General features: G+C 39.0%; 1 protein-coding gene across 4 annotated transcripts in view; it reads left to right on the top strand.

Annotated features, from left to right (window-relative positions):
- NOL4 (nucleolar protein 4) overlaps nt 1–18434 on the top strand; it is a 189299-nt gene that overhangs the window by 149241 nt on the left and 21624 nt on the right. For 3 of the 4 annotated variants that reach the window (XM_035553234.1, XM_035553233.1, XM_035553232.1), the window contains one exon: nt 2613–2726. The exons of the other annotated variant lie outside the window; for it this stretch is intronic. In XM_035553234.1, the coding sequence (XP_035409127.1) occupies nt 2613–2726 (114 nt within the window). The remainder of the gene's footprint in view (nt 1–2612; nt 2727–18434) is intronic. 4 annotated transcript variants of the gene reach the window in all.

The raw sequence follows: 18434 nt of genomic DNA, 5'->3' as shown, positions 1-18434 counted from the left end.
ACCTTAATCAGATGATTTTCCTCCTGTGCATTGTTACAGTATTTTAATCCCCAGGTGACTCAACCATGCATTCATTACATTCTCCCTAGGGTTCATTCTAGATAATTCTTGACATGCACATATCAACAGCCGGCTGCAGTGATGTGTGAGAAATTACAGGTTAACACATATTTCAAGAGGAGTATACTCCATTACTTGGAGTTTAATTCATTTTTGCAGGTATTATTTTTTGAGTTCAATGTTTCAATGGCGAACATAACCGCTACAGTCTTTTTGAGAGAAACGAGTGTTTGGTTATAATGGTGACTCATTTTTAATGTTAATAAACACTTCAATAAACTCATTCTCTCCCATAAGCAAATAATCTAGGGAATTGAGTTCATTTTACCTTTTTGTCATTACATTATTTTCTGGGCCCATACCATGCCTTCTTTGTGTCTGGTATGTATGTATGGTTGTAGCTCTGAGCTGTAACTGTAGCTGGAGAAATTAGCCAGGTGTTTACTCACCATTTTTCTGGACCATTGTTGTGTGGCCACTGTTAGAGGAACACACTGAGACTTCCATGCTGCTAACATAGTTGATGTACCTGAAACATATATAAAATGGTGGCATTTATAGTGATGCTTGGCCACCAAATATAGAGAGGAATCTAGCGTGGCTAAGTGATGCAATAACATATTCAGATCATCATCACCAGAACATCACCATTCTAGGGAAGTAAAATAATTTTGTCAGTGAAAGCCTCCCTAAAAGGCTTACTCCCTCCTCTGGAGATCTGAGAAAGGTGTCTGCATGTACTGTAATGTTAACTTTTGTAATGACACCAGGGTTTAACATCTGTGTCCTTCACCTTTTGAATGATTTATTTTCAAAAGTGCGTGGAAATGCATTGCTGTGCGAACTGTAAACAAGTTCAATAGGTTTTGTTCTGTCAAATCAATCCAAATGTCATGTTTTATTGCAGTATTGCTGGTGACTGTCTTTCTTACACAGCTGTTGCTGATGCTAGAGAGCTTGTTTTGAGTGGGGAGAATTAAGCCAAGAGCACTAGAGATGGAGACCATAAATCCATGTCTATTTCTAAAAGCTAGTTCAGCCTCTGGTCCCAGACTGCTGTCCCACGCATTAGAGAAGGTACAGCACGAGATAATCAATTGCCATTCTGCAGAGGACATTCAAAGTCCATAAATGGATTTTAATTTTTAAAGGTAAAAATGTAGTATTAGTAATGGTCTCCTAACAGTTTCTGGAATATTATGAAAATCATAAAATCAGTTGAGCCAATATAATGAATCTGTTCTAAGGTTGTATAAGAGCTGAACAGAATACTTCAAAATCTGCTTCCAAAACTCAATGACATTTCTCAGCAGGTTCACAACTATGTTTTGGGGAACAAGAAAAGGAAATCAAATAAACAAATACTAAATAACCACACACACACACACACAGCCCCACTCAGTCAAAAACAAAACAACACAAGAAAAAAAAAAAAACTCCACATATGGCCAGTTCCTCAGTAGCTGTAAAGTCACGCAGTTCTTTTGAGTCAATGAAGCTTTGAAAAATATACGGAAGTTCAGAACGTGGTCTAATAAATTGCAGTCTCTGGAGTGCACTATTATATGTGTACATAACTGTATCTGTGATGTTGTTCTGATTTTCTTTATTTTCTGGATAGTTCTAATATATCTTTTTATACGAAAGAATAAGACTAGTTTTATATTGTGAACTTCATCTCCCAGATTGTTTGGTATGTAATTAGGAAAAAAGATGTGTAAATAGTCTTCTCAATGAATGGGCGGGGAAGATCATATTGGAATTCATAACTGACAGCAGATCAAAAAATATATCATATTATATATAAAATATCATTCTTTTTATTTTGCTTTGTTTTTGTGATTCGTTGCACCTTTAACCAAAAGCATGTAAATGCTGTGAAATTCGTAATGAAAGGTTTTGTATGGGAAAAATGAACCATATCTAGCTGAACCTCAGAATATCTACATTGTTGGAAGGCTGGCATTATCAAGAGAAAAACAGATATTTTAAAAGTCATTTTAATCACATCAGTCATTTTGCAGCAAGAAATGCAAATGTTCATATACTACAGATTGAGACTCCTCTGAAATGTTCTGACAATCTGTTATGTTGTGAGTGATGTTTCAGTCCTATCACTCGTTTTTTTTTGTTGTTGTTGTTTTGGTTTGTTTTTTATGACTATAAAAAACCAATAGTCATCTCTGTCACATGCTGTACGGGATAAAAAGCCTCTCAGTTTTCTTAACAAGAATCAGACGGCCAGGGTGCTGCTGGAACGCAGAGAATATGCCACTGTCTGTTCAAAGTACAGCGTAATGAGCCAGACTAAACACACTGGACAATAGAGCTGTGGGGGGAAAGGGCTTCTCATGGATCCGCGGATCAGCTGCAGATTTAACATCTAACTAGTTTCATTTTTCATCTTTACAAGTTCCATTTCCCTGTTTTGTTGCTATAAGCTACATTTCAATGAGCAGACTTTCCTGCCTAGGTGATGGTATTTGTATGCTTTTGATAAGGATATTGTGGATTATGCTAGAAATAATTTCTGTTTCTTTTTTCTTTCATAGTCACGACCTATTCCCTCACACCTTACTTCAGCAGTTGCAGAGAGTATCCTGGCTTCCGCCTGTGAGAGTGAAAGCAGAAATGCTGCAAAAAGGATGCGGTTGGATAGACAACAGGTACTGTTTTGCTTGGGGGTCTTCCACATCCATATTTATAAATGCACTGGACTCGTTTACATTGGATACCATGCAGAAAGGTGGTGCAATCCCTTATACATTTCTTGCGAGCATGGGTAATGAAAATACAAAAGCTGTAGTTCTTTAAATGATACGCCAGCATGTCTTTGTCTACATATATTTACATAAGATGTATGAGGGTGCCTAGTGTATTTATAAAGTCCAGCTGGATAATGCTACATATTTGCTTTTTAATGGTTGTAGATTTTGAGGACATAGTGTGCAATCTGCCTACTAGACTTACAGGTAACAGAACATGCAGTATATATGTTACATAGATATCAGAAAATGTGCATGTATACATGAGTCAGAATGTTTAGCTGTGCACATAATCTCTTTCAAATATTTGTATGTATTTGTAAATGTAAGGTGAAATTGTGTATGTTTCTGAAAATACCTATTTGCCTAAAAAAGAAAAGTTATTATGATATAGATGTATATATACATAAATGCTGTCAAGTAACTTACTAGTGAGATTTTTTAACCTCGTATAAATATTTATTTATTTATTTTTTTATGTAATTGTGCACCTGTTACATTGTGTGTTAGGATTTCATTGTTTTTAAATTGCTAAGAATCACATGTTTTCTTTCATTATTTTAAAGCCAAACTGGTAACTCATTTTACACTTTGATTATTTAGTTACTCTGAGGATACAGTCAATGTTTAACATTTTTATTGCAAAAAACATTTACGCTTTATTTCCCTTTGTGATTATCACAAAGCCCAATTCTAGTAATATCTCAGTTGTTCCTGAGATATGCCTCAGTCATGGTAGATGAACTTTTTTTTTTTTTTTTTTTTTTTTTTTTGTGGAATGCAGTGTTTAAAAGAACATTTTCTTTTTATACATAGTCCATTGACTTCTTTCAGGTCTTTCCCTAACTAAAGAAAGGATACTTAATACCATACTTGGATTATTGTTAATTAGGATCTGAGAGGGAATACTGCTATATTTTTTCTGCTTTTATACTTTTTAAAAAATATTTTCATCAATGCTGTACATTTGCATTAAGATTTAAAAATAACATGTCAAAGCATTGTAATGTTAAGTATGGCTTAGTATTCATTCAGGTTGTGCAGGTTTTACATGCTGTCAATTTTTCTCTGATTTGTCAAGTAACAATTAAAAAAGAAAACTACAAACTCAACGTGCTTGCCTTAGTCAGGGAGACTAAGAAAAGACTTGTCCAAACAGCAGTTACTTTCATTGCACTGTCTGGAAACTAACCTGACCTCAGTAATTACAAAAATAGTGGCTCCTTAGTGCAGACAGGGTAAAGCAGAATTTTTGAGTGATTTGAACAAGAAACCCATAATACTCTCCAAGGAGTCAGAGAGCTGTTGCAACGAGCACATTGAAAAGGCTGTAGACAGAAGTCAGAAAGCATATTAATAGGATTTTTCTTACTTTTATTTGTGGTGCTACTATCACTGAAGGATTTGGTAATGATTTTCATTGAGGGGTGAGGTGTTTCTTTACTTTTACGTACAGAATTCAAAACTTATCAGTAGCATGGCTTCAAACTGATCATCTTTCTTTCAAAGGTGATGTTAATGTAGCAAAGTTGCCTGCCAAGAAGAGGCATTGGAGTCTGCTTCCTTCAGCTCCCTCCTCTTTTTGTCAGTGAGTTCCAGGCACACTGTGGAGACAGTTGCAAATAGCCCCAGCTATTTGGTTCAATAAACAGTAAATTAGCTCAGTTGATGTAGATTTGGTACTTGCAAAACTATTTGTGAATTCGGGATAAATTTGCTGAATAGTTTTGTCTGGAAAAAAATGTGAATGTGTTAGCTAGCTCCATAAAACCTACAGTAAGAAACTTACCCTAAAGGGGGGAGTAGTTAAGACAGTCATTAAAGAAGTAGAAAACCTTGGTTCTAGCCCCAATTCCATTGAAATGTAATTATTTATTCCAAGTACATAATATTAACAAAGTAGATTGAGAACAAAGTATTCCAGAATATATCTGACTGGGGTATTTAAAACAAACTACTGTGTTCAGTTCTCATGCTGAGATGGGAGGTAGACCTGTATCCAGGGGCAGTCCGTTACAGGTAAAAGGACTCTATCCATCTTTTATTATTTTTATCTTTTATTTAATTTTAAATTTCATTCACTTTTCTTACATATAACTCAAATGAAACTTTTTCAATGATTTATTTCTTAAATAGACCAAGTTCCTGCACTTTGGTTACAACAAGGCCGTGCAATGCTACAGGCTTGGGCAGAGTGGCTGGAAAGCTGTGCAGAGGAAAAGGATCTGGGGGTGCTGATTGATGCTTGCCTGAACGTGAGCCAGCAGTGTGCCCAGGTGGCCAAGAAGGCCAACGGCATCCTGGCTTGGATCAGGAATAGTGTAGCCAGCAGGACCAGGGAGGTGATCATCCCCCGGTACTCTGCTCTGGTGAGGCCTCACCTCGAGTACTGTGGTCAGTTTAGGGCCCCTCAGTGCAAGAAGGACATCAAGGCCCTGGAGCATGTCCAGAGAAGGGCTACGAAGCTGGTGAAGGGCCTGGAACACAAGCCTTCAAGAGGAGTGGCTGAGGGCATTGGGGTTGTTTAGTCTGGAGAAGAGGAGGCTCAGGGGAGACCTGATTGCTCTCTACAACTACCTGAAAGGAAGGTGAGGGGAGCTGGGGGTCAGCCTCTTCTCGCAGGTAACTAACGATAGAGCCAGAGGGAATGGCCTCAAGTTGTGCCAGGGGAGGTTTATGTTGGAAATTAGGAGACATTTCTTCTCAGAAAGAGCAGTCAGGCATTGGAACAGGTTGCCCAGGGAAGAGGTGGACTCACCACCATCCCTGGAGATGTTTAAGGAAAGGGTAGATGAGGTACTTAGGGACATGGTTTAGTGGTGGGTGACATCGGTGATAGGCGGATGGTTGGACCAGATGATCTTGGAGGTCTTTTCCAACATTAATGATTCCATGATTCTTTGATTCTAAGGTCGAGAAGGTTCAATTCACCCTGCTTTTTTTTTTTTTTTTTTAACTGTTCCATAGCTTTGAAAACAAAAACAAATTTAAAAACCAAACCATACCAACACAAAACTTTTCTTCTTAATATAGCTCTACTTTTGCTTTGTAAGTGTAAATTTTCAATATTGAGCATTAAACAAATGGGGTGGACTCAGGCTTTAAGGACCCTTCAGTGGAAGTTTGGGAGGAGAAAAGGGGAAAAAAGATGTAGATAATGAGAATTACCACTTCATAAATTTTATCAAGAGAGTTTCTAACAGAGGACAAACATTTGATGGTTCTGGAAAGTAGATTGTTAAGAGGATATGGTAAGAGCACTCATTCAGCACTTCCCCTCAGACATGAATGGAAGCGTTGCATTAAAGATGTTTTATTGCATGCAGCAGAGTGAAGGATTGCCTTTTATTTTTCCTCTAGAGGGGTAGATCTGTCTTAGATCAAGATGTAATTTGAAACCTCATCACCATCTTTCGGAAGATATACAAACATACATACATATTTTATGGATAATATTCTGAAATATATTTTTCAGAATATGGCATATGTACATTTACAGATATAGATAGAAAACCTAATGCATATGTATGGGGGACTTTTCAAGGAAACTCAGTAATTCAGTCAGTCAGATCCTTTAAAAACCAGGGTGAATATCAGAAGGTCCTGGCCACACTGCCTTGTGTGTTCACTCTCTTGTTTTCACACTTGTTCGTTCTCTAATTCTCTGTCCCTGCCTGCAGCTATGCAGAAAATATCTATGTATTTATGCTGCTGAAAAGTGTCTGCCGCAGGTATATTGTCTCTGGCTTGTAGGTTCTCTGGAGTGAATGGTATGTGTTTTAAAGAGCTGCAGTGCCCTCACTGAATAGAGCCACCTCCACTGACAAATGTGGTTGGTGTCAGCCCACTTTCGTGTTCCTTGCCTCACTCAGATAGCTCAGGGACACCTAGCCAGTGCTAGATTAGAGTCTCTAGACGCTAGATTAGAGCTAGATTAGAGTCTCTGTGTTATGAGCACGAGTCGTATGTCCAGTCCTGAAATTAAGATAAAACTTCATCAGTTTCTTGAAATCCCTTTCTTTCTTTATTATTATTTCTTTTATTCTTTCTTCTTATTATTATTTCTTCTCCTCTGTTTCTTCCCCTCTCCCTGGCACAACATGGTACCATAGCAGGAAGTTCTGAGCATGCTGTGTGTAGGTCTCTAAGGCAAGTCTGTACATCAGTAAAATAATGTGACTTTCCAAACTAAATATGGCTTTGCCTATAGTAATAGTGATTTGATTAAAAAAAAATCCTCAATTATTGCTCAGCAAAAATAACCAGCTTAAAAGTCAAAATAATGGAAAATTTTAAGGGCTTAAAAATTCTGCCTGCAAAAATCCAATTTTGAAAATAAGTTATGGAAGCTGGTCTCACTGGCATCAGTTACTTATTGTCAAAATTATTTTTTTTCATAACAACCATTTATTTCATAATTGGAAACAATGTAATTTTGTCTGTAAGGAAATTAGTAGCTTTCCACAGTTTTTGAAACTAAGAGTAAAAACATTGTCAGTTTCTGAGACTTCTAGGTAAGGAATATAAATGTGTTTACCAGCTTGGACGATAGTGTTTTGGCTGTCTGTGTTAGATATTACTCAAGTGATCTCTTCAGCTTCAGTGCATTTTCATTATCTTGAAATCAAGCTCTGTTGATTGGCCTGTAGCTTAAGTGCTGGAAGTTATATATTTGAAATATGTTACCTGACTGAAGAGTTCTGTTGCTTCCACTTTTTAATTCTGCCTAATATTAAAAATACGTTATTCCATTGCACAAATTTTATAGGTTTATATATTGAAATTTGTATAGGTTTACTCATACTACTGCCAAAATGTGAAATGCCTACAGACACTGGCCTGGGTTTGGTTGATTTTCCACAGTGCATATGAAGAATGAGGGTGCGAAGGCAACAGGGAGCTTTTGTGTTGTTCTCCATACCATCTCTGTGGAGTCCAGATTCTAAAACGGAGTAACTCCAGTCTTGAATTTTGAGGACTCTTTTTTTTTTTTTTTAATCACAATTGATCAAAAATGTAGAAACAATAAGTGGATTGACCTTTTGTTACATGCTTCAATCAGAAATAGAAGACGCATTATCTGAGTCCTTTCTTGTGCTTCTGAGTGATGTCTTGGGTTGCTCCCTTGGGGTAATCCTTCAAGATCCTCATTACAACTCTAGCAATTTTCAGTATGTACCAGTTGCTTTGAAGTGAAGATTCTGGTCTGCAGTGAAGGTTCTAGAACAATATCAACAAGGGAGTCTTGAAATAAATTAAGTAGAAGTAAAGTACAGACCTCCCTTTACATACATTCATTACATATCATGAAGAGGATGACTTCTTTTATTGTATCCCTCACTTTACAAACCATATTGTCTTGGTTGGGCAAAAGGAGAGTGGTTCCAGAAAAATCTGGAAAAAGTCATCCTGACATTGCTGTCCTGGACAGTGAATTGAGATTGGGATGCCTCTTCTATGTGCTGCTGCTGCTGCAGCAGAGGCCTCAGCTCTGTGGCTATGTTTCATGACACAGAAATGAAAGTTTTGTTTTAAGAGTTTAACCTTTGTCAGTCTCTGCTTCTTCAGAAAAGTTATTTCCATGATGTAGTTGTTATAAAACCTCATCATAAGACAGTGTGCAGCAGCGCTGGGCTAGGGTACTATGGTGGTTTTATCTTGCTGGGCAGCTGAGCTCCGACACAACTGCAGCTGAGCTCCGACACAACTGCTCTCTTAATTGCCCTTCTCAAAGGGAAAGCGGGAGAAAATACAATGGAAGGGGCCCAAGTGTTGAGATAAAGACAGGGAGATCACTCAACAATTATAGTCTCAGGCAAAACAGACTCAGCACAGGGAGATTAATAAAATCAATTACCTAGTTCTAACAGTTTAGAGCAGTGAGAAACTAAAAGCAAACTAAAACTACCATCCCCACCCCTCCTCCCCCATCCACCCTCTTCTACATCCTCCCCCCCCGAGCAGCGCAGGAGAACAGGGAATGGGGGCTGGGGTCAGTCCCTGACACTTCATCTCCTCTGCTCCTTCACAGTCACTCTCTGCCCCTGCTCCCCGTGGGGTCCCTCCCACGGGATGCCGTCCTTCCTGAACTGAGCCTGCGGGGGCTGCCCACAGGCAGCAGCTCTTCAAGAACTGCTCCCACATGGCTCCGTACCACGGGGTCCATCCCCCGGGAGCAAACTGCTCCAGCACGGGTCCCCCACGGGCGGCAGCTGCCCCCAGACCCCCTGCTCCTGCGTGGGCTCCTCTCCACGGGCTGCAGCTCCGGCCCGGGGCCTGCTCCTGCGGGGGCTCTCCATGGGCCGCAGCCTCCTCCAGGCCACATCCACCTGCTCCACCGGGGGCTCCTCCACAGGCTGCAGCGTGGAGATCTGCTCCGTGTGGGACCCATGGGCTGCAGGGGGACAGCCTGCTTCACCAGGGTCCTCTGCACAGGCCGCAGGGGAACTGCTGCTGTGTGCCTGGAGCATCTTCTGGGTTCTGCAGGGCTGGCTCTCACCCCTCTCTCTCCCAGCTGCTGTTGCACAGCATTTTTTTTTCCCTTTCTTAAATCCCAGAGGCCCACCCAGCGTAGCTCCCTGGCTCAGCTCTGGCCAGTGTCGGGTCCCTTTGGAGCCGGCTGGAGCTGGCTCTGGTCTGTCATGGGGCAACTGCATGGCTCTGGTCACAGAGGCCACTTCTTCAGCACCCTGCTACTAAGCCTTTGCCATGTAAACACAGTTCAGATACCCTGTGGAAAAAAAAAAAGTGCAGGTGGATTAGCCTTGTTACCATTCTTTCTGAAATTAAAAAGACCAAGGGAAATTCTTTAAGGGAAGATCTACGAGCAAATAGGAGTTTATGAACATTAATATGTGCATGTGAGAAGAACCTGCACTTTTAATTTTCCTAGGGATGATGAGAAGTTGAAATCCTCCTTTGGAAAAGCAAGTAGAACAATACAAGGAAGAAAATGTCTTTACTTTTATGAGACACAAGTGGTTGGTTGGTGTTTTTGTTTTTATTTTTTATTACAAGCGCCTTATGTTTCATTGTTTTGTCCCTTAGAACTGATTCTTTTCACATGCTGTCATGATGCAAAATTTATGAATGAGCATTTTCCTTCTAACTGAAATAAGGTTTGGGGGATCAAGACAAAATTTGAGCATCTGGGAGAAAGGAGGGAAGATAAATAGCAGAAAGTAGAACAACTGAATCATATAATATTATGTCTCTAGAAGTGTATGAGCCTTTTTGTAGACTTTATAGATAGATAGCCAGATCATTTAGAAAATTGATGTAGCTTCATTGGTGATTTGTACTAGTTAGGAATGTGGACCCTTAAGAATTCATTATTATATTTGTAGGTAGAATAGTGGTCTCATTTGACTGCAAAACCAATGGATTGGGTTCTTTCCTCAACGAGGAGAGTCCATGTTATTCTAGCAGTTTTGACCTCCATTTCAGTGAATAGTGTCATGGAAAGGTTACCATAGCATGCAGAGTTTTTTGGATATCTAAAGGAGTGAGCTACACACACTTCTTCTGTCCTTACGCCCTAAGTAATAGGATATGCAATGCATGATTCTTTTATAGTTACGTAGCAAATTACAAGTTGAGACGAAAGAGAGTTTAAGCTCAGAGGAAAATGAAAGTTATCTTACATATCTCCCATCCTAACAAAGGCATTTCTCAGCTGAAGCTTGTGCTTTTTGAAATAGTAGGCTCTCCACAGAATGCTTGACAGTCATTACTTTATAGAACATACATGATAAGAAAAAAATTACTGCATTTTAATTTTTAAAAAGCTAAATGTAAAGAGTATGGTTTCCTTTCATTCCAGACACTAGCTGAAAATAACAAGTCAGACAACTTTATAGGCTATGAAAGGTGATGTCCTCATACCTTTGCTGCACAGAGCAAATGGAATAATACTTTTCTTGTAAAACACACAAGTGGTTTAGTTTGATTTAATTTAACAATTCTTTATCACTACCTACAAGGCAAATGAGAGGTAATACAATGAGGCTATTAAGCTATGTGTACATCTCCATGTGCACATGGGAAACAATTTCCCTTCCACTGAACAAACCAGTTATATGCAGACTTTAATTCTTCATATCAGACCATATTTGGAGATAGCTGCAAGACAACTTTGCAATATTACTTTCTTCATCTCCGCTTTCATTATTTCCCTCCCTATGAGGTATCTCAAAAAGTTCCCTCAATATAAACATTATATATATATATATATATATATGTTAAAAGATATTTAAAATTAGGATAAGTAAGATTAGAATAAATGTGAGGTGATATTTCTGAGCCCTATGAAAGCTACCTGTTTAATTATAAAAGGTAAACTCAGTAAAAGAATCTTTGATTATTTGAGCTTTTCAAGTTGGTAAGAGCAAGTCACTGTGATGCACTATGATGTTATGAAGCAATTCTTTAGAACTTAGCTAATAACATGATAAACATTGAATATGTTTTGAAGAAACTTCTCAGCAAGGTGGCAGCTATGATCCCCCCCACTGTGATTTATAGTCAGGCAAATTAAATATCAATAATCTATAATGGTCATGGTGGAGCAAAAGATAATACCTAGTCCTCAAGGAAGAGAAATTGTAACGATCCCAGGTTTACACTGAAATGTAAACAAGCATAAATTTGCAAATAGGCCCTTTAAACACATTCTTCTCCCCTGTTCTAGTCTGGGGGACAAAAGGAAGGCAAATCTAAAATTTTCAATGCTTTAGTAACATATGAATAAGGGGTTAAGACTATTGCAACATTTAGTAATTTTAACAACGTTGCTTTTAGCTGTTAGAGGAGTAAGAGTAGGTGGCTATTAGGTTTCTGACAATGCAATTATGGCCTAGACACATATGCTGGGAGCTGACCTGACATTTGCCTCTGGATAGTTGTCATAGCAGCAACCTGAATAGAGCAGCTTGATACAAGTGCCAGTTGCAGACTGGATGCAGGTTCTGTGCTAATACAATACATCTGAGTATTTATATATGCACACGCATACTGCCACTTGGAGATCACAGCTACTGTGTTTCCTTCCATTTATATCTAATTCCTGAATGTTCATTTTTAAAGAAACTAAGGTTTGTAAGGAGATGTTAATGATCTGCCTCCATACATTTTCCGGTGTTGTTTCTCTGTATGTAACAAGGGGGTTGACCTAACAAAAGACTCTTCAAGCACAGTTTTATTAACAACAACAAAAAAGCCTGGCTATTGCAGACCAGGAATAGTTTGTGTCTCTATTAAGAGGGAAGGAAGTTATTGGTAGACAAATTGCAGGTAATTGTAAAACTGTTTTGGAAGAAACTAATTAAAAATCTGAATTGCAGGGAGGGCATGGACCTCCATTTCAGGATTACTCTATCTGGTTTTTGGCAGTGAGGGGAAAAAAGACCTTTAAACCTTTATATTTGAGGACAGAATTTCTGTTTCAGCTGTGCCACTAATTCACGGCTTTTAAATCTTGATGCTGAGCAGTTATTTCCTGTATTACAATTCAGACAGCAGGAAAGAAGGAAGAAGGATATACATTTGTGTCACTATGTGTTGTTTTCCTTCCTGATCAATGAATACTGCAGCTCGTAAGAGGAAGGAAGAAACAAATAGTAGGACTCTTAAATGCTCTCTTTATTCTGTTATTTTTGTTGTCTGTTTTCATATCCAGGGCAAATTTGGACAATACTGGTTACAGAAAAGGGAGTTATGCAGAAATGTCTCCTAGTGGAGAGCTGGAGAATGCCCTTTGAGGCAGCACTTCTATGACAGAAAGCCATGAATTCAGCAAGCATGAGGAAGTGGTCTTGTTTCAGGGAGACTGAGTCCTTGCCACAGCTCTTCAGTATGCAGGAAGAGCACGTCAGCTATACATCCTTTTAAGAGGTGGAGTAGGGTGCTCTTCCTCTTGGGTTTCATGGAGCATAATTTGCTCTGGAGGATGGGAAAGAAAAGATGCTTCATCCATGCTGACCACAAATGTCAGCACTGCAGAGGGATGAGGGATGGGGCCACGTCCTTTCTCTGCTGTGTATTTCCATAAGACCTGAAAAATTCCAACTCAAAGTGATTTTTGCTTCAGAATGGGAGGCTTGTGGAGTCTTAGATACTAGAAAAGAGCAAAGGGAAACAGACGGTTCACTTAATATAAAACAGCCAAATAGGAACTGGAGTCCTAAAAACCGCACAAGACAAGTCACTTTAACTTGCAGAGTTCAATGACTCTTACCATATGAAGTCTTTATTAATAATAGTTTTTTGTGTGTGTGTTCAGGTATCTCCTTGCGATTTGGTATTTAATAGGGACTGGACCAATTTCTGTACTTCAATACTTATTTTATCTGTGTTCAAAATGATCAGTAAGAAGACTTTACTGTCCTTGGATACTCACATGCCAGTCTGCATTTCAGGCCTGGTGCACTTCCATCATTTCCCCACCTAATGATTATTTTACTTCTGAGTTGGTCTATGGTTTGCTTTTGTGGTTGCAAATGATATGCTTTAACCACTGAGGCACAAAATGTTATGCAGGCACCATTTAGCTGCATGTGAATTATTGTCAAGAGATCAAATTATGTACCAGTATTGGGAAACTCGGCTTCCTACCCACAATGCACTGGCCATATTGTCAAGGGGAAGAAAATAAGCAGTATGCATTGTAATTTTAAATTCTGCTGCCTTTCAAGTCAGTGGCAAAATTCCTGATTTCAGCAGTGCTGGATAGGGTTGTGCTATTAGCAGATGCAGCTGGAAGGGACTGCTGAGTATCACAGGGCAACCCCCTCCTGCCACACTCCAGCACAACCTACGTTAAATTTGCTACATGTATTGGAAAGGAATAATGTGCAAGGCATGCAATTGCAAATAATTTCATGCCTTGGATTTACACTGAGGACTTAAGGTGAGCATGTAATTTTTCACCTCGATACAGAGATCATTAAATTAGAAAAAGCTTTATTTTTCCAGGCTCTTCGTGCTTAGCATATATGGTTGAATTTCAGGCTGCTGACTTCAGAGAACATTTTAAACACCCAGAGCTGCTATATGAATTAAACTTGATGCCAATGTAAGTTTACTGTTTTGGAGGCTGGTAAATCTGAAGGCTCAGAAATGGAGTGTCAGGTTGTTTTTTGGACAATGACTTTAAAACAACCTTATCCCCTTTTCTACTGCAGGTGGAATGCAAATGAACAGGGACCAAAACAGTTGTCTTCCCTGTGTCTTCTATATTTGTCTCCTGTCAAGGAGACAGAAGAGGAAAAGCCAGTGGAAATGTAGATATGTTTTCTCTTCAGGCCCAAAGATGCAGGGTTTGGAATCAGGCCTTTTGTTCTTCCTGTTCCCATGTTGAAAGCCAGGAATATAGAGATTTTTAATTATCCCTCCCTTTCACATGAAAAGATGACATTAAATGTGAAGCTTTTTCTAGTCTGTCTGATGTTTCTAGGATAAATACATAATAAAAAAAAAATCCTTTTTTTTTCTTTTTTTTTTTTTCTTTCCTTTCCCATGTTTAGCTAATGAATTCACTGCACACACCCTCCTGTTTATAGCAGAGGGAGAAGATGATGTTTCTGGAAGTAAATCCTTGTTATCATACAGAATTTGATCCAGTTTAATGAAATCAGGGCAAACCCAGTGTGCATGTGCAAGCACTTATTTTTCAAGGGAAGAGTAGTGTGTTTTGGTTTTGCTTAATGAATTAGTAGATTTAGAAGACTTTAAACAATGACAAATTACTCCTAAATTCAAAGCATCAGTTGCATAATAGATTCAGTTGTATGCCTCAGAACACTGCAATTCCTCACACAGAAAATGTATGTGGAAATGTATGCACAGACTGCTTCTGTTTGGTAGCAGGAACTTGTTTGTAATTCAACAATGGGCTTGATGTCCCTAAACTATATTTAGAAACATATTTTTCCAAGAAAAAAAAAAAAAAAGCTGTGAGAGCAGGAACTGAGTGCATTGCCTGGGAGCAGCACCAGATGCTAAAGAGGCTAGGCACAGGGCAAGGCAGCCAGGCAGGCTGTGGCCAGCAGCCTAGGCATCGTGCCAGATGAATCTTCCCTTGAAATGAGAATATTTGGGGAACAGATTTGTACTGCAGTGCACAAATTTCATGCTTATTACTCATGGTATTTCATATTAAGCTTCAGTTTTAGTGTCTCTATTAATGAAGCAAATCAGACAGTGCATCCTCCAAAGACCGGTCAAAGTTCATTTCTTTGTTTCTTCCTACTGCTTATGTGACTGTGGTTTGATGACTGTGGAATCAAAGGCCATACCCCAAAGCATCATTTCTTATCTACTGAATTTTCTTTTAAAATACAGAACTAAAGTCAAAGGATATGCACCGAGTTCAGTCAAAAATTTAGAGTAGGTCTTCTTCAGTAGCAAAACATTTTCCTGCTACTAAATAGTTCGAGACAGGGTGGGGCGGTTGTTTTTTGGTAGTGATGGCGTTTTTTGTTGTTGTTTTTTAAGATACCTTTGATTTTTAATATATATTTTCTATTTTCTTATTTGTTGTTGTTTAACTGTAAAAGTCAAGATGTACCTGAGGCAGTGTTTAAAAACAGGCATCATGTATTCAATTAATAGAAAGAATTCTGGTTTTCAAAAGCATATGGTACAGGTTTTAAGGAAGATTTGAAATGGAGTAGTTACCAATCAAATGTGTGAACCACAGGGCACAGCACTTCAAAATATCTGAGCCTACTGTTGAAAACAAGAACCGGTCATTAAATGTGTACAGGAAAACAATTGTTCACTCCCTATTTTAAGACAACAAAAAAATGTTTTGGTAAGATGACTATCTTTAACTTCCGTGAGAATTTACCTGTGGAAGAGACACCGTACTGTAAATATGGCAATATGCGGGAATCTCCAGGGCTTTTTGTTTTTTTTTTGGTTGGTGGGTTGATTTTTGTTGGTGGCGGTGATTTTGTTTGTTGTTTTTCTTTTCAAGGCAGAACACAGAGATATTTTTAATTAGGTGAAACTGAGGAACTTAATTTAATGTTGACTTCAAGCTCTTCATGTCTAGGCTATCATCTTCTGTTTCTAAATGAAGAAGAATTTCATTTAGGATTTAATAGAAAGTGCTTTGGTCCATTCCCCCTGTCACAAAGACTAATATATGTAATATTAAAAGAAAGTGTAGGACAGAAGAGAAATAGGAAAAAGCTCTAAAAGTCCAAATCATACTCCATAATTTTCCAATAAAACCTTTTTGAGAAGTTGCATTTCCATACCCTAGAGCTAGCAGGTGTATGGAAAGCTGTTTTGTGTCAAGAAAATATGCTGTCAGTGGTGGGAGTGATATCAGTTGTAATGCACCAGACAAGGAGACCTATAGTGGGAGGTTTAATTATGTTGACCGTGATGATATTGTAGTAATAAATCTGCAAAGCTGGCACTAGCATTGCTCCACTACTCCCACACACTTTTCCCTGTTCCCCCTCCCTCAACATTTGATTCACGAGTTTTAAAATTTTCTCTGTTGGTGCTCTGGTGCCACAGTCCTCCTGCACTCAGTGAAGTAATGTTCACCTACCCTGGCTGAACGTGTTGCCCATCATAATCACCATAAAATGGCATGGTAGCAAGGGGGAATGGAAAAGTCTCTTGTTACAGGAGAGTGTCACTGAGGTAATTTCTTGAGGACAACACACACAAGTATGAAAAACACAGGAAAAAAAATCTTGATTGTGATCATAAAAGTGGAGTTGCCTGAGGCATGGCTAGGCTTGTTCTGAATGAGAAGAGTTTGCTGCAAAGGAGGGATTTCTCTCAGTTTGCATCCTTCTGGGTCTGCAGCAAGTACCGCTACATCTTTGTCATCATACATCAGTTTCAGTAGTACATTGATTCCTTCAACACCATTACCTGCAGGCAAAACTGCTCATGGGATAGCAAAAGATAACATTGTTTTCATGTGGTTTATGTTGTTTCTATTTTGAAGAAAGGTCAGGTATTCCGGCTTCTGTGTTTGTACTGCTCGTCAATGAGAATAAGCAAAAATGATCCATAGCCATTTTCTTCAAGGTGCTAGCTGCTCCAAAGAAGTTGGCTTTGAAAGGACTCTAAGAGATACACAGACACATAGATATATTTATTTTTATTTTTTTCCCCATGGTCAGAAACCTGTGCTTCACTTCCACTGAAGTTTTACCTGTATTTTCTTCAGACTTTCAGTTAATCTCATTTTAGCAGGGGCATCCTAGACCATGGTGCTTCACATTTGGGATCAGGCACTTACCAGATGAGGTCTCTTAGGAGCTTGCTCAGCAAGCCCTGATCCCTTGCTCCCTTGGTCCCATGTTTTGAGCTATCTTAGGATGCAAGATTGAGGGAGATGGCCAAGAAAGGCAAATTTCATATTCTTTCTAATCCTATCCTCTGTGGCAGGCTGAAGGACTTGGTGATGGAGTCTCCTACAGAAAACTGCTTTTACTTTACAGCAAAATGTTGGCTGAGAATTGATGCAGAGATTCATATAAAGGACATGGTGATTCTCAAGGTCAACAGCTAAAACAAAACCTGAATTGGTAATTTATCAAAGGCCTGAGGCAAGATCCATGCTGTGCTGTTCTTCAGGTCAGAGTAAAAATCTGCCTCTGTTTCTGCCTGTCCTAAGAGAAGAAAAAGATCTGTGAGACCTGGGCCCTATCAAATCTCTTCTCTCTGCTGGTACAAGGGAGATAGAGCAAAAGCCCCACATGCCTCCACTTCTCTCATCTTCTTCCACAAAGCAGAAAATTGTAGTTCTGAGGGCTTTCCTGCTCTTTGCATGGTACCTTTGTCTGAATTGAAACGAATGGGACTTCCTCCATGATAAATGTCATATATATTTTGTGAAATATACCACGAACATAAAGGAGTTCTGCCAAAACTCAAAGGCATTAGTACAGTTTACATAATCAAGCTGAGTCTAGTTCCACCTGTTAAGATGCCTGTAAATGTTTATAATCTGGTGCCAGCCACCACTGGACACGTTATTAAACATTACATTGAGGAAGTCAATGCTGTGCATACACTGCAGTGTGCTATGCAGTCTTGCACTACGCCCCTGTTTTATATGTTGAGCCATTTTCGATTAATACTGTTAGCTGAGAAACCATTAGCTAATTTTTTTTTTTTTTTTTCGTACATTAAAACACTAGACAAATAAAAGCATGGCCATGTCCAAGTTTCAGATTTCCCTCTTTAGTAGATAAGGAAATACTCAAATATCTTATGAAGAAAGGTAACTGCAGCCTAAGACAAGAACATCAGGGGCAATAGAGAAATTAAACTTGCATGACAGTTTCCAGGGGAAAGCATATGGAAAAATCAGCTATCTAGATCTTCACTAAAGAACAGTGAGTTTATCTCAAGCACCACAGAAGAAGGTAAAAGCTATTCTTCTGTTTGAACAGGGAGAGACCTGGCCCTTTAGAAGAACCCAGTTTCTCTTTCCCCAGCGGCTTTGCATCACAGTTATCTAAACTATAACAGTAGCTTGTCCGTGCTTCCACGCTCAACCAGCAGCACAGGTGACCTCTGAAAGCTCACGTTGCTCTTCTGCTACCACAGTGGATAATGAACTGGCTAAAGCTG

This window comes from Cygnus atratus, chromosome 2 (genome assembly GCF_013377495.2).
Source record: "Cygnus atratus isolate AKBS03 ecotype Queensland, Australia chromosome 2, CAtr_DNAZoo_HiC_assembly, whole genome shotgun sequence".
NCBI classification, from domain to species: domain Eukaryota; kingdom Metazoa; phylum Chordata; class Aves; order Anseriformes; family Anatidae; genus Cygnus; species Cygnus atratus.
Note: the sequence above shows the minus strand (reverse complement) of the source record. Positions and strands in the feature narration are given on the sequence as shown.